We start from the raw sequence: 14847 nt of genomic DNA, 5'->3' as shown, positions 1-14847 counted from the left end.
ATTCGCAGCGATATAAAAGACTGCAGCAGGACCTGGGTGCCTATGTTCTGCTTTGATTTAAAACAGAGATCCTGAAAAGGCCAAAATAGCTGCCTACAGGAACAATCCTGCCCTTTTACAGTGATCTACTGTTTGTGGTACTTACCAAAACATGGGTAACCCTGGTTAAATTTCCAAATTTCCATGAGTTTAGGAACCTCAGTTTCACATCTTTCCCAGAAATGCTCTGCCTAGACAGTCCTCTTCCACATGTTCTCACTTCTTGCCCAAATTGCCACACTTCACCAGTGGCATAATTCCTTCAAAATTTGCAGCATATAGGAATACATTTCTTTCTGCGACACTTGCATTCTGAAGCCACAACCAGATCCCTAGCAATAAGTATCAGCTGATTCATCTCAAAACACCAAAATACGCCAAAATACACCAAAATACATATTATCTCAAGCAATTGGGAAAATTACACTGGTGAAGTTGTCCACAGACTTCCCTTCAGCACAATAAATGCTATACAGTCCATTCCTTTAAATCTTAAAATCCATTAGTCTGACTGCAAATTTAGCCAGACATCCAGCATGGCCACATAAACACTATCCTATCAACTCAGTCTAACTCCAGGATAATCCTCATCTGAATTCATCCAGATTCATCAGTTTTCTGTGGTACCTATAGGTTCTGCAGATAAGCCTCACTCTTCAAACTTTGCAGAAACCTAGCCCTAGCACAAAGACACAAGCCCCAATCAGTCCCGAATGTTTTCACAACAAGTAAATCAGAAAGAACTCCCTCCCTAGGCTGTACATGGTAACCTCCTTTGGATTAAGACTAGCCCAAAATCTGGAGTTAATATATGGTATAGGAGAGAAGCATACAATATATTCCTGATCATTAAAGTGTTCAAATGGTCTTCAGTTAATTTCCATATGACAGAGGTCACCCTTCTCTTTGGGTAACCCTAAAGTGATGATTAAGACTGAGATATGTATGGAAAATATTTTTCTTTCTGAGACCTGCTGAGGGAGTAGATAGCCTGGTGCTAGTAGAATTGTATCAGCCACAGTTAGGTCATAAGATCATGCATCCAGGAGCTGGAAGCCTGTGTTTGTTTTTCACAGGTTATGCCACGCAAAAATAAAGGCTTGTGTTGACAGTGAATGGGCTAGAGGAAGTTGCAAATGATGAGGTATCACTTCTCTGGGATTTAGGTAAGAATTCCTAGGAATTCTAAAGCTGGAGAATCATATCCTAGATTCTATCAGGACCACCAAAACAGAAAAAGGTCTGATGCTAGAAGGGATGTAAGGTAAAACTAAGTTTTGAGAAATTATCCTTCAATAGAAGGGATTGTTCTCCTGTGATGGTGTTAGTGGTACAGTTCAGTTATAGGAATGAATGGACAAAAGAACTGTATTTATTCCTAAATTTTACTAGGATGGTCATCTTAAATTGAGGATGCTAATACAGTAGTAGGACTGTAGTAGCATGGCTTACAGGATATATTTTGATCTGTTAATGGCCAGCTTCACTTCTGGTTTTACAGAAGAGGATGTGTTAGCCTTTCAGAGAAGGTTGAAAACAGTATTGCAGCACAAACACAGGCTGCATGATGAACCCTACCTAAATACAAGAAGTTTGTCTTTTGTTGAGACATAGGTGTGAAAAGTTAGGGTTTTTTCCAGAAAAAAAAAAAAAAAACAAAAAAAACACAACAGGATTTTTTTCTAAATCCTGGAAGACCTGCTGTTGCTGCTACCTGGAAGACCTGCTGTTGCTAGACCAAAAAGCCAGGTTTTGAGTTTGGGTCTGTCAATGTCACCAGTCTTCCACTTGGGCTGAAAAAAGTGTACTTCTAAATACATCTGCAAGTATTTCTGGGACAGACAAATGTTGCTTTTCTGGCCCTAATAAAGGAGTTTGTGTAATGACTGGAAAGCCAGGCTAGCTCACCCTTTCTGCAGACACCGCAAAACACTCAGGAGTGCTGGGCACAGCAAGAGAAAGGAAACACGATGGGGTGGACTACATTTGGATTCAGATGAACTTTTAGAAGTTCATCTTCCAGGTCCACAGGGGTCTGAGATGTTAAATACACTACTAAGTGGGCTGTGTGCTGCAGGGCTCCATTGAGCACTGACACCCTTAGCTGAGCTACTATTTAAGTTCAGGTCACTGGGCTAGAGTTTAAAGTTACAATTAGCCCTCGGAGTGTCAGGTTTAACATAATATTCCAGACCAACAGGAGAGTCAAGCTGGTAGACTTTTGGAGACAGAGCTAACTGACCTAATCGAATTCAGGTGAATGTTAAGGGCTTGTCATAATTTCACTTGAAAAGTAACATTTATGTCTCATCCTGTGGTTCTGCTAGATTTCACTTGAGTTAGTCTTAACATGTTAAACCAAATTTAATCTGGAGAGTCTGAAGCGTCAAGTAAAGTTTAGTGACAGCATGGCTTAGGACTGGTATAGGTATAGGCCATTAGAACTAGGAAAACTACTGATGCAAAAATCAAATGGAACTAAGGTTAGACATGGGCAAACAGGGCCTGAGTTTAGGGCTAAGTACTCTCATTATGGTCAATGTTTGGTACCAGAAGGGCAGAAGAACTTTGTGAAAGTCCATCCTGCAAGTGATGCACTGCTCTTTTTTCTAAGTGAGAGTGTCTTCATAAGGAAAAGCCTAGCAGACTAGGCTTTCTTCACCACCTAGAAGGTGGTGAAAGAGGAAAAAGAGACACACAGTACTTATCAAGACTTTGGGACTGCAAGAGAATGGTTTAGAAGTCTGTACACATATGCACATCTGTTTTCCCCGGTTTTAACCTTCTTCCCATCCTTCCGGTCTCTCTGTGAGTCTCCCTTCCCCCCAACTCCCACAGTCCTATGTCTCTTCATGTCACACAGACATTCCTTTATTTATGTTTCTGTTCATCCTTCCCAGTCCCAACATTGGGCAGAGGCAGCAAGAGAAGAGGAAGAACAAGGGAAACAGCTTTACCATTTTTTTTTTTCATCTTGTGACCAAAGAACATCAAGAACCACAACCACCAGCACCACCACAATAAAAATGGATGTGTTGCAGCACCATAGTTTTGCTAGCCTGGAGAGAGCAGTAAGTGAAGAGGTTTGACGACAAGCCTTCGGGGAGGGATCGAAGCATTTGAGGACCGCCAGCAGCCAGTGAACCGGCTGTGCCCGCGGGCTCTCTGGACGGCCGGGCACCGCTGACCCCACCGGACCCCATCACCCGGCACTTGCTGTTTGCAGCAAACCTGCCTCGAAGGGCACCGGGCGTCCCCCGAGGGGCACCTCAGAGGCCGCCCCTTCGCCGGCCGCGCCGAGGCCCGGCTGCCGCCGCACGGGGGGCACCCAGCTGTTGCCAACAGCTGTGTGTCAGCCCCGGCCGCGCCGCGGCCGAGCGCGGGGTCCGCCCCGCCGCCGTCCCCGCCCCCTGCGAGGAGGAGGAGGAGGAACCGAGAGTGACCGACCCGGTGGCTTTTAGGGGGGAGGCCACTCAGTCGTTAGAGCCCAGGCCCTGCACTCCTCTTCCAGCTGCTGTTTCTGCTCGTTTCCAGCACTACAGCCGCCAGGCTGGCTGCTGCCCGGCCTCCCCTCCTCTTTTTGCCGGTACCTACCTCAAAACCGCCCGAGGCTGCGAGGCTCCGCTCTTGAAGGAGGAAGAAGCTGGGTCTGCAAAGGCAGAAGGGAATTGCATTGTAGCTGGGTGGCGGGGGGAAAACGGGGGGCGGGGGAAGAGAGGAGAGAGAAAAAAAAACAAAAAGGAAAAAAAGAGCGGGGCTGAGTCTGGAAGTGGGTCTCGCCGCCCAGGACCCGCACACCCCGGTGGCCACGCGTGGGTGCAGATCGCGGCGCGCAGGGCCGGGCTGAAGATGCACACGACGCAGAAGGACACCACTTACACCAAGATCTTCGTCGGGGGCTTGCCCTACCACACCACCGACTCCAGCCTGCGCAAGTACTTCGAGGTCTTCGGGGACATCGAGGAGGCGGTGGTCATCACCGACCGGCAGACGGGCAAGTCCCGGGGATACGGCTTTGTAAGTGCCGGGGCGCGGGGCAGGGCGGTGGGCGGCTGCGGGAGGGCATCGCGGGGAAACTTCCGCGGGGGCCGCTGTGAGAGCTCGTGGGCCGGGAGGGGCTGCCGAGCGTCCGGTTTTTTGCTTTTCTCTCTTCTTTTTTTTTTTTTTTTTTAATTTTTTTTTTCCTTTTTATTTTTCTCTCTCCCTGCTGGGGAGTTTGGATAGAGGCGGGGTGGGGGGGATTACTGAACAAGGAGATTGAGGGGGGGACTTGCCTAATTCCTCGCACACCGCCGGCGCGCCTGTTGCTCGCTGATACGGCCGCTGCGGGGTTTATCTGCCGGCGGCCGAGCTCGGCCCGCGCCCTCCGCCCTGCGCCCGGCGCGGCTCCCGGCGCTGCGCTGCGCTCCGCTCGGCGGGCGGGCCCCGGGCCGGGGTCCGGCCGGCGGCCCCTCGGCGCCGCCCGCGGGTAGGGCCGGGTCGCTGCTATGGGCGGGAGGCTTCTCCTTCCCCGCGGAAAGGGATCTAATGCGCGGCATCGCCCGTTAAGGTCACCACGGCTGACAGAGCTGCTGCCGAAAGGGCTTGTAAGGACCCCAACCCCATCATCGATGGCAGGAAAGCCAACGTGAACCTGGCGTACCTGGGTGCCAAGCCGCGGATAATGCAGCCAGGTGAGGAAGCAGCTCCGAATGGCTTTTCTCTCCATACCTCAGGTTTCTGAAGAGAGTAAAACTTCAAAAAAAGGTAGTGCTGCCCTCCACCTTCCTGAAGTACGCACACAGTTGGGCGTGCTTTGGTTTTGATTTTTTAAATGCAGCATGTAGTAATTTTCTGGCTATTTTGCACATGTGCCTTATTTAAAAAACAAAAGCAATCAGAGATAAAATATCTGGAGTTCCCCAGGAAGACTTCCACAGCTCAAACACTTCATTGGTTATTCCTGCTGCTGGGAATGTGGTGGCGCTGACCATTTACAGTATCGTTGCAGGGTAAGATTGGCCTAGGAGTGACTCGCTTCCAATGTGTGCGGTCTTATTAACACAAACATTAAATATCTTAATACAAACTTCTCAAACATATGGGAGCAATTATACAGATTTTAAAATGAAATGGCTTTTCCTAAGACCACTTCTGAGACAATCTGATTTCCTAGCCACTTCCCAGACTGCTGGGACACTTGAAGCAAAAGTAAGAGGAGCATGGAGTGTGTGCACATTTATGCTCTAAAGGAGGTCGTTCTGAATTCCCTCATGTTTAGCCTGATGAACACTTGTGCGAGTAATTAATTGCCTGCCAGTAGAAGACAGGGTTTCTGCTAGGGTGTCTGGAGAGCAGAAATGAAGTTGGGATTTGACCCCCTATGCTAAGTCCTGATGAGTAGGGGTGACTTAAATTTTAAGTCTGTAGAAATTGCACAAATAGACTGATGAATGGAAAGTACCATCCAGTCATTCAGATGCTAAAGTTAGGGATCCAAATGGAGCACCAGGTAAAATGTGAATGAAAACCCTGTACTTGTTTAGAAAACGTCGTTTTCCTAAACATCTCTAGGAAAGCGTGTGCTTTACTGGTTTAAGTTCTGTGTGTGTGTGTGTATGTATTTTGCTTTCTAATTTTTGGTTCTACAGCGTTTCAGCTATTGTTACTGCAGGCTGTTAGTAAAGGCTCTTACTCCGCATTTTTTTTGTGTGTGTGTATATATATATAACATAAAGAAGTGGCCGAAAAAACAACCATACAGAGAATATGATGTGTTTTTGTTGGTAGGTTTTGCCTTTGGTGTCCAGCAGCTTCATCCAGCTCTCATACAGAGGCCTTTCGGGTAAGTCTCAATGGGATCTCAAAGAGGGGAGGAAATAAATCTTTTTTTTCAAAAAAAAAAAGGAAAGAAAAGTATGATCGTTGAAGGCCTCTTACAGTAGCATCCTTAAAGCTGGCCAGCAATGCTGAAGCTCTCAGATTTATAAATGTATACTCATAAATGTGCTCACCTTGTCGGTCATGTTCTAAATGCCGCAGCTGAGTCAAGTTGTGTGGGACGTGGCCCTTCCGCCTAAGCAGTCCAGTCCCACATGACCCTATGATAAAACAAGGAGGAATAATTTGATGCAAGATTGCTGTGCCCCATTTCTCTTTTTTCAGCTTGACTCAATGTTATTTATCTCTTTCTAATCTGACAGGGATCGTTTACAGTTAAGATAACTGATCAGAAGGATATGATGATAAGAGGTGGAATAGTTCTGTTTGGAATTAAACTCTGTAACCAGTAGACTCAAACACAAACAAGCTAAAATGGTGATTAACGATGCATGTATGTTTTTTTCATATAGTCAATAGACCTCCGTGTGCTTTTTTTTTATTACAGTAATGAAGTGGTGTTGATAGCTAAACTGTGTGCTTTTATTTAATTGAAAGAGCTGTAGTGAAAGTTTTTTGGGGGGGATCTTTTTTAATTTTGGTTTTGTTGTTGAGGAGTGACTTTGCCATGGGGAGCAAAGGGCCTTTTTTTTCCTTGCTTTCAAGCTGTAGCCTGTGACTTTTTTAACCATATTTTGTAGTGAGTGCTATCTTGTGTGATTTCTTGATTTTTAAGTAAATCAACATATTGCTTGCATGTTCATAATTTTTGGGAGGTTTGTTCTTGGGAAGGGTGTGGATCTCCTTATTAACGATGTGCGTCCATTTGGGCTTTCTAATTTGAGGGGATTTTTTCTTCAATCTGTCATTAATATGTAGTGCATTTCTCCTGAATTTGAGTATAAACTATTCCTAAGTGGATCTAACTCTTGCTTCTTATAGGCATATCATTAGGAGGTGAAGTCTGCTTTAAGCTTTCCATAGTGTCACTTCACTAATGCACAGTGACTGAGAAACTCATTGCAAAATAGTGCATTCTGCTAATAAATGCATAAGCTAACAATATAGTAGGGAAAATGTGTTGCAAATGTAGTTTATTTGGTTAGACTGGCTTTAGAATATCATACTTACCTGTTATGAAACGACAACAGCTTCTCAGTAATTTAATTTGTCAGAATGGAAGGAAACAGTTCTTATCCTGAAAACAACAGGAAAAGGTTTTTCCTAGAAACTTCATGTAATTTTAAAAGTGTGTTGATTCTTCTGAGAGTGGGGAGGCTGTAAAAACATTTTTTCTGTTTTTTTTTTCTACCTTGTTATGATCATCCTCTACTGTATTTTGCTTGCTTCTTTGAAGTGTGAGATGACAATGTATATGCACTGATCAGTTTATGATGCCTGCACTAAGGCAGGCAGGAGGCAGAACACCTCCTCTCCAGAGCTATTAAAACATTTGTTGAAAAGGGAACTACTGAATTGTGCAGGGATCACAGAGTCTTTGCTGAGCACAACAGAAAAGGAGGATCTGTGGCAGTCCCTTGCTTAAAGGACTCTGCAAATGTAGGAGTCTTTCTTGCTTTCCTTACCCAAAGCCAACAAGAGATGACATAAACCATGTTTAAGTCAGGGAGATCCTTCCAGCAAGCTGAATGAGGTTGGATTTCTAATGCATTGCACATAAATCTGAAAGAATGTTGGTCACGGAGTCATGTTTATATAAAATTGGTAATTTTTCATTCTTGACTGTTGCATTTCTTTCACAATGTGTACACAACAGAGATTACCAACCCTTCTTCCTCCTCAAAATTTCCGGTGATCTATACCTTTATCTAAAGTATGTGGTTCAGATTAAGGAGAACAGCAATCATTAGGATGAATTAACATCTTCATTCACTTAATTGACAGTAAGAAAGGATGTTTCAGTGCTTATTTGAATCTCCTTCTGTTGAAGAGTTCACTTCTGCTGTGTGGTTTGCATTGAAGTACATGGTCATCCTAAAACCTTTGTTCTTCCTGTGCAATTGTACTTTGGAAGCACACTTCCCTAATACACTCTGTGAAACCAGCTGTAGTGGTGATTCACTGCCAATACTCAGCTAATCCATACACAAAAGCTTCAAATGTTTTGTGGTTGAGTTTTGTTTTTTTTCCTAACAGTGCAAATTAGTGAGGTGCTGCCATATTTTGGTACAGTCAGCTGTGTTTTAGAATCACAGCGTCATAGAATGGCCTGGGTTGGAAGGGACCTTAAAGATCATGTTGTTTCAACCCTTGCCATGGACAAGGACACCTGTCCCTAGACTATGTCATTCAGAGCTCCTTTCAGCCTGGAATTGAACACTTTCAGAGATGGGGCATCCACAACATAAGGTTTCACATCTGTCAAACAATAAACTTAAAATAATTTGATTACATTACATTTACTGAGAAGATGCAGAAGTTCAATATTCTGACTGAAGTACAATACTGTTGTGGTAGAGGGAGACAGAAACTAGATTAGCTTCAATGCATGATGCATTTAAAATGCAGGGAATTTTTTTATTCAGTGCTGCAGAATAACATTTCTTCCTGCTTTTTACATTCAGCATCTATCTAACTGTTGGTGTGTTTCATAGAAAGCTGTTGGATCACAGGACTGGTTATTTATACAGCTTTGTTTTCAGGATTGTTTATTAAAATACTATCTCTGAATTCAACAGGAATTTATGGAGGGGGAAGATGACTTTGCCTCCCAAGATAGCTTTTCTTGTTTTGCTAATGTAATTTTTACTTTAATATTGGTGGGAAAATTCAGGGTTATTCAGAGGTATTGCTAAAGGATGTAACTGGTGTGGAGTTTTTTTTATTTTCTTTCTAACACCTGTACTTATATCAAAATTAAAACTTACCCACTGCTTTCAGTAATACCAGAGTTAAATCCAAAGTTATTAAGCCCATTATCAAATGGTTAGCTGATACGGCATGCTTGATATCTTCCAAGAGTTAGGCAAATCTGCCTTTCTTAAGAGAGAAGGAAAAGCCCCCTCTTGAGTTTGTGATCAAAAGACCTGTATAATACTACACTACAGATAGTCTGAAAAGAGGGAATGAAGCTGGAACAGTCAGAAGTTAGCCTGCTGTTATGTCCTCTTAGTGGCTATCAGATAAAAGGAAATGTAGTAAGGGTCTTGTATGTTTAATGTTTATGTAACCTATTTCTGTTAAAAGGAGAGCTGTTCATTGGTGGAAATCTACTCTTTAATTATGCTTACAAAAGCTAACAATGCCATGAAAAGGCCAAAGCAAAACATTTTGTTTAAAGTTAAATACCTAGCTTTGTAAGAATGTAATGCTGAGAGTTAAAAATGCACTACTCCTGCTGAATTTCTATATGCCACAGCTCTCTGCATTTGTCTCCAAAGTCTTCTTTCTTTTGAAATTGTCGTTCATTTTATTATTGCCCATAGGATTATTTTTGAGGTCTTCAGTTAGACATAAATCTTCTGTTACAACAACAAAGTCTTAAGGCACGTGGCAGGGATGTAGGTCATTGAATTTTGAGTATCTCAAAGCTCCAGTTATTGCTAAAGTTAAATACGGCTTCTATTTTCCTTTATTGCAAAGGCATAAAAGAGTAAATACACATTCCGAAATAAAAACTACTGCCAGGAGAGAGAGCTTAAATCCTGTCAATTTCTCACACTATCACTCTGACAAGTAAACCAGCAGCTTTTATTTAAAATTAAGGATACTAAGGATTTCTAGTGTAACTGGGAATTGCTTTTTCAGCTTTTGACCTGGCAGAGCATGAAAAGCAGTTGGGTTCTGAATGGCTGAGCTCTTCATGCCCTGGCCTCTGCAGTAGGTAGAAATTTACTTTGGCCATATAAAGCCATTTTACTTGACTGAAAACAGTTGTAGCATGACAGATGATCAAAAATAGCCCCACTGCAGCTTATGCTGTCAATCATCATGTGTTAAATGGCATGGCGGAGAAGAGCCTGCACAGGGTTTATGTTTATTGTAGGGTAAGATGTGGCAAACAGATAACGTTTCATAACTTCACCACCTGTTAGTTTCTTGGCTTAAATAAACCAAGTCACAAGAGCTTAAGTGGAAGCACATGTATCTTTCTGTCTTGTTCAAGGATATGGCCGAGTGTCCAAGTATCTTCAGAAAATCTTAGAAACATCAGTGCAAGGCAACACAAGCAGCCTGATGCGCTTGCTTACCGTCTCTTCTGTTAGAATTGCTCTCTTCCATAAGTGCTGAATGTAAAGATTCCTTTGATGTGGTGTTAAATGGGTTCTTCATGATGTAAAAGAGGCTCTCTGTAACTTCAAATTTGTTTTTATACTTTGCCTAAATGCTTAAGAGATACGGTGTTACGTTTACTAGAATTGTACTTGGTTGGTGACCAATACAAAATGCTTGCTTATGCTCATCCATATGGAGAGCTCAGGTAATGACGTGTATTTAAATGCACAGAGCCAGCTTAAGTATGCTTCAAATGCACTTCTGGCTAATCACTTCATAAATTAGGTGAGTGTTAAAAACCCAACTTATGGTTTCGTTTTATGTTTTCTTTCTCTCGCCAATCCCTCCCTATTTGTCACTCTTTTTTTTTTTCCCCTCTGAACAATAGGAAATTAATTTCATTTACATGTTGGGTTTTTACGATTGTGGTGTTCATGTCTTAAACATGGCAACTGAACATTTCTCTCTGCTAATACTCCTATTCAAGCAACTGAGCACTTTTTTTCTGAAAAAGAAAACTGAGCCGTTTTAAAGTCTATCACTTATTTTAAACTATGTTTTGCTATGATTCCAGTTGATAGTGTCCCCTCTGATTGCAAATGTTTCTTTGTTGACCACTTAATTACATCTTAAAGCTGTTTTAAAAATGAAACTCAAAATCCCCCAACAAACACTTCCCATGAAATCTTGAATTTGGAGAATGGAGGACACTTTTTACTACTACAGTTTTCATCTGTGCTTGAAGTGTGTTCAGAGGTTGCTGCAGTCTTTAGAAGTTTCTGTAAAGGTAAAGAAATTTCAGTATGAAATAGCAATGAATCTCTACCAGAAGTTTTTCATGCATTTATAGAGATTCACTGGCTGGGAAGGAGTTGCATATATGAAGGACTTCTCTTTGGAAATCCAGATGCCAGACAGGGTTATGAATGTAAAGTGAGAATTATACAGAGTATTTTTTTAAAATCATATTATATGATAAAATCCAGCCATGAGATTAACATGTATGTATACTTGTGTGCTTAGAGATGGACATAGACAAGGATATGACCAGTTTTTAAAACTAAAGGGCTAAATAAACAAGCCAAGAAAGGAAATTATGGGACTTGGACAAGATGGTAAAGTGTTTATTCATCTATTCAGAATGGTTCTTTCTTAAACTGTAAATTTGTGGTTTTTTTGCTTTTATTAAGCACCAGATCTATTTAGACTCAATCTTATGCCCACCTCCCAAAAAACTCTATGCTGTATGTCTTGCATAGAAATAAACAAGCTGCCACAAAACAGGACATCAGTGACCTGATAATCAAACAGGTTTGACTCTTGTGTCCTTACAAACTTTTATAAAAGTGTGATGCACATGTACTTAGGAGTCACTGTTATGGATTTTAATAGCATCTATGTAGCTTCCCCTCAATGGCCTCTTGTGACGGAGTGAGCTGCACTATCGTTCGTTTGGAAAGTGTGATTCTTGCTGTGTTTACCACACTTGTGAACTCTATTTAAACTCCTTTGTCGCCTGTGTTGGTTTTTTCTTATTTTTAATAAGGGTGACTGAGGTTGCAGAGAAATTAATGTGTGCTGAGTCTGCATAGCAACTTAAGTAGGGTTGCCACAATACACTCTGAACACACCTCCCTGGGAAGACTTGACATAAAGTCAGAGTTCAACCATTTTGTTGCCTTATTGGCTGTTGTCAAACTCATAGTGATGCTGTCAAACTGCTTAGTTACTAATAATGAAAGTATTGCAGGAAGTAATTTTACTGAGAGTCAAATAGTTAAGAGAGAAGAGGGATAATAAAAATGACTTACAGGTGATTTGAAACAAACAAGTACTGCAATTTCCAGATGCAATAATCAAGCTTAGTCCTTCAGAGTTGTCTTAAAACAGACATCAGTAATGCTGGTCCTTCTAAAGATTTGAGTGGCATTAAAGAAATTATCCTCAAGGAACACTGAACACCCTGACTTAACTCGGCTATAACGCTGTGCTTTGGAGCGATGCATCGCTTCGGGCCACTGAACTGATAATTGGTCCATTGAGTCAAGTTATTGTGGCAACCCTATGCACATAACAACAACTAAATTGAGTTTGTTTTAGTTCGGAGTATGGATATGACACTTGGGCGCTGACTCGCCTGCCGACTCTAACTCCCTCTCTCATCTTTCAACAGGATACCCGCTCACTATATCTATCCACAGGCTTTTGTGCAGCCCGGAGTGGTAATTCCCCACGTGCAGCCCGCAGCGGCCGCTGCTTCCACTACGCCCTACATCGACTACACCGGAGCGGCCTACGCGCAGTACTCGGCGGCGGCGGCGGCCTATGAGCAGTACCCGTACGCCGCCTCGCCGGCCGCCGCCGCCGGCTACGCCGTGGCAGCCGGGGGCTACGGCTACGCCGTGCAGCAGCCCCTCACCGCAGCGGCGCCCGGCACGGCCGCGGCCGCCGCGGCGGCTTTCGGCCAGTACCAGCCCCAACAGCTGCAGACAGACCGCATGCAATAGCGGATGGACTCCTGGAGGAAGCTCGCGCGCTCTCTGCCTCTTCTCGGCCTTCCAGCATAAGTAGTTAACAGAGACAATTCGTAGTGACTAAGGAGCTTCAAGGAAAGCGACGCTGTTGCGAAACTAAAGATTTTTATTCCACTGTCTTCACACAGTATGCATCCAAATCTTCTTGTTAGAGGGGAAGGGTAGCGCGGCATGTCTAGCCAGAAGAAAACGGGGGGAAAAGTACTGTACTGTCATGAAAGAGTGGCAGGAGTAGCAATGGGACTTCATATTTTCAAACAAACAAAAAAGAACCAAAAAAAGCAAATATGTACTTTCTACAGTATCAGGGAAGCAAAACTGCCTTTATAAGTAAGAAAATGGTATCTGAAAAGTTTGAACCAGGGAAAAAACTTGAGTCAGCAATATGTAACCTTTATCCATTTAAGAGGAAATGAGCTTAAAGCACTGATTGTCCTTTCTAGCTTTCAGAAGTTGTCTTTGTGAGACAGGACCTTGTCACTGTCTCACTAACGGGCACGGAACAACCCAAGGAAGATGGCCGGCTAGTAAGATGGCGGACAGGCACCAAAGTTATTTTCTTCTCTGTCCTCTGGATGAGTGGAACTATGGAGCAAGTGATGTGGAAGTAAGGGGTGCAACAGCTGTAGAGACAATCAATAACACAGACAGTTCTGGACAGAACACATCACTCGTGCTCATGTGATGAGCTTGTCACATCCTAATCCCTCACCCCATCCCGTTTCACTTTTGGGAAACTTTAACTGCTGGTGTCAGCTATTCTGATTCTAAAATAGGATCAGCCCTTTACTACAACAGCCTTCTCTTTCTATTTATTGCATCTATTCATAACTTGTGAATAAAGGCAAGAAGAAGCCTAATGAATTAAAACCTTTTAAGAACTGTTTTAAGGGAATTTTCTTTTCTGAAACCATTTGTACAATTTTAATATCTATTTCAGGATTATATTTAAAGTATTTATTAGCAAACATACAGTACACAAGGCAACTTTTTGTTACCAAGACTGCAGTTCCTGAAGGGTTAATGGTATGTGATTTATACTGTGCCTTAATTGTTATGCTATTTAAAAAGAAATATTTATTTTGAAAGTTTTACTATGCTGCGCTCTAAAGAAAGCGACTTTAGATGTGACACTGTAAAATTATGTATTCATCTCATGGTATAAATTATTTAGTAGGCTTAGATGTAGCATATTAAATATTAACCTAATTAACTAAGGATGTTGACTTGGATTTATTTAAATTCAGTATGTGCACTGTATGAGGGTACTCTTAACACTTTTTTAGGTTTTTACATAAAATATTGCTAGTTCATTCTTTTTCCCTCTACTAGTTATTCATGTAGACCTCTCAAATACATTAGTGCCGTTTTCTCACTCATCTGTATCTAGACTGACTATTTTTCCCTTTGCTAGAAAATGCTGCTTTACATTGTCCTGTGAAACTACAATACTTGCAATTTTTATTCTTGACCGAAATGGAATTTAATATTTTACACTGTATTGGATTTTTTTATACTTGAACAATTTCATACAAGGGAAGACAGGATAGCATTTTTATGGACTTTATCCAATGTCACTGGATTTATTTGAAGTATTCTGAATATTAGCCAGTGTTACAATGTAGACATGACTCTCCTGTGCATATTATTTATTCAGTATGTATATTGCTTTACAACATTTCAGATCTCTTAATCTATTCACTCGTATTAAAACAATAAAAAAAATGTTGTCTCATCCTGTCTAGTGTTGTTCTTGCCCCAATTGTCTTAGATCTTATTTAGTTAAAACTAGAGGGGCAATCTTTTATATAGTTTTCCGGGTCTGTGGGGTAAATAGGAGCATGTACACTGACTTGAAATACACAGATTGATGAGAACTGTATTACATGGAGGAAATTCTGTTAAGGAGGTGGAGGAGATCCATTCTGAGGTTTGTCATAAAATAATTCAGAATGGAAGGGACTTTGGAAGGTCGGAGATCCCTTATGTCTTTGTCCAGTCAGGTCTTAAAAAATCCCCATGTGGAGACTGAACAACATTGGGTAATCTATTCCACTACCTAATTATTCCTGTTGTGTCATTTTTTTTCCTCCCTTCTATCTAACCAGCAACTCCCCTGTTCGTTACAACCTTAAGTCTCTTACAGTTTGGCAGAAAGCCCAGCCCTATCTTCTTGGTA

At 42.1% G+C, this 14847-nt stretch overlaps 2 protein-coding genes across 4 annotated transcripts in view; one reads left to right on the top strand and one right to left on the bottom strand.

Moving 5' to 3' along the window:
* The window catches only part of ATXN1 (ataxin 1), a 367337-nt gene extending 363580 nt beyond the window's left edge, over positions 1 to 3757 (bottom strand). For 2 of the 3 annotated variants that reach the window (XM_085573523.1, XM_077785675.2), the window contains exon 1: positions 3634 to 3757. The gene's annotated coding sequence lies outside the window, so the exon portion shown is untranslated. The remainder of the gene's footprint in view (positions 1 to 3633) is intronic. The other variant, XM_085573522.1, reaches the window with a different exon arrangement.
* Positions 3758 to 3888: 131 nt separating this feature from the next.
* RBM24 (RNA binding motif protein 24) lies at positions 3889 to 14403 on the top strand. The gene is made up of 4 exons (XM_077785705.2): positions 3889 to 4056; positions 4589 to 4712; positions 5809 to 5863; positions 12308 to 14403. The coding sequence occupies exons 1-4, from the start codon at positions 3889 to 3891 to the stop codon at positions 12639 to 12641; spliced, it is 681 nt and encodes a 226-aa protein (XP_077641831.1). The 3' UTR covers positions 12642 to 14403.
* Positions 14404 to 14847: the final 444 nt, after the last annotated feature.

This window comes from Lonchura striata, chromosome 2 (assembly GCF_050655825.1).
Source record: "Lonchura striata isolate lonStrDom1 chromosome 2, ASM5065582v1, whole genome shotgun sequence".
NCBI classification, from domain to species: Eukaryota; Metazoa; Chordata; class Aves; order Passeriformes; family Estrildidae; genus Lonchura; species Lonchura striata.
This window is presented reverse-complemented; position numbering and strand designations above follow the sequence as displayed.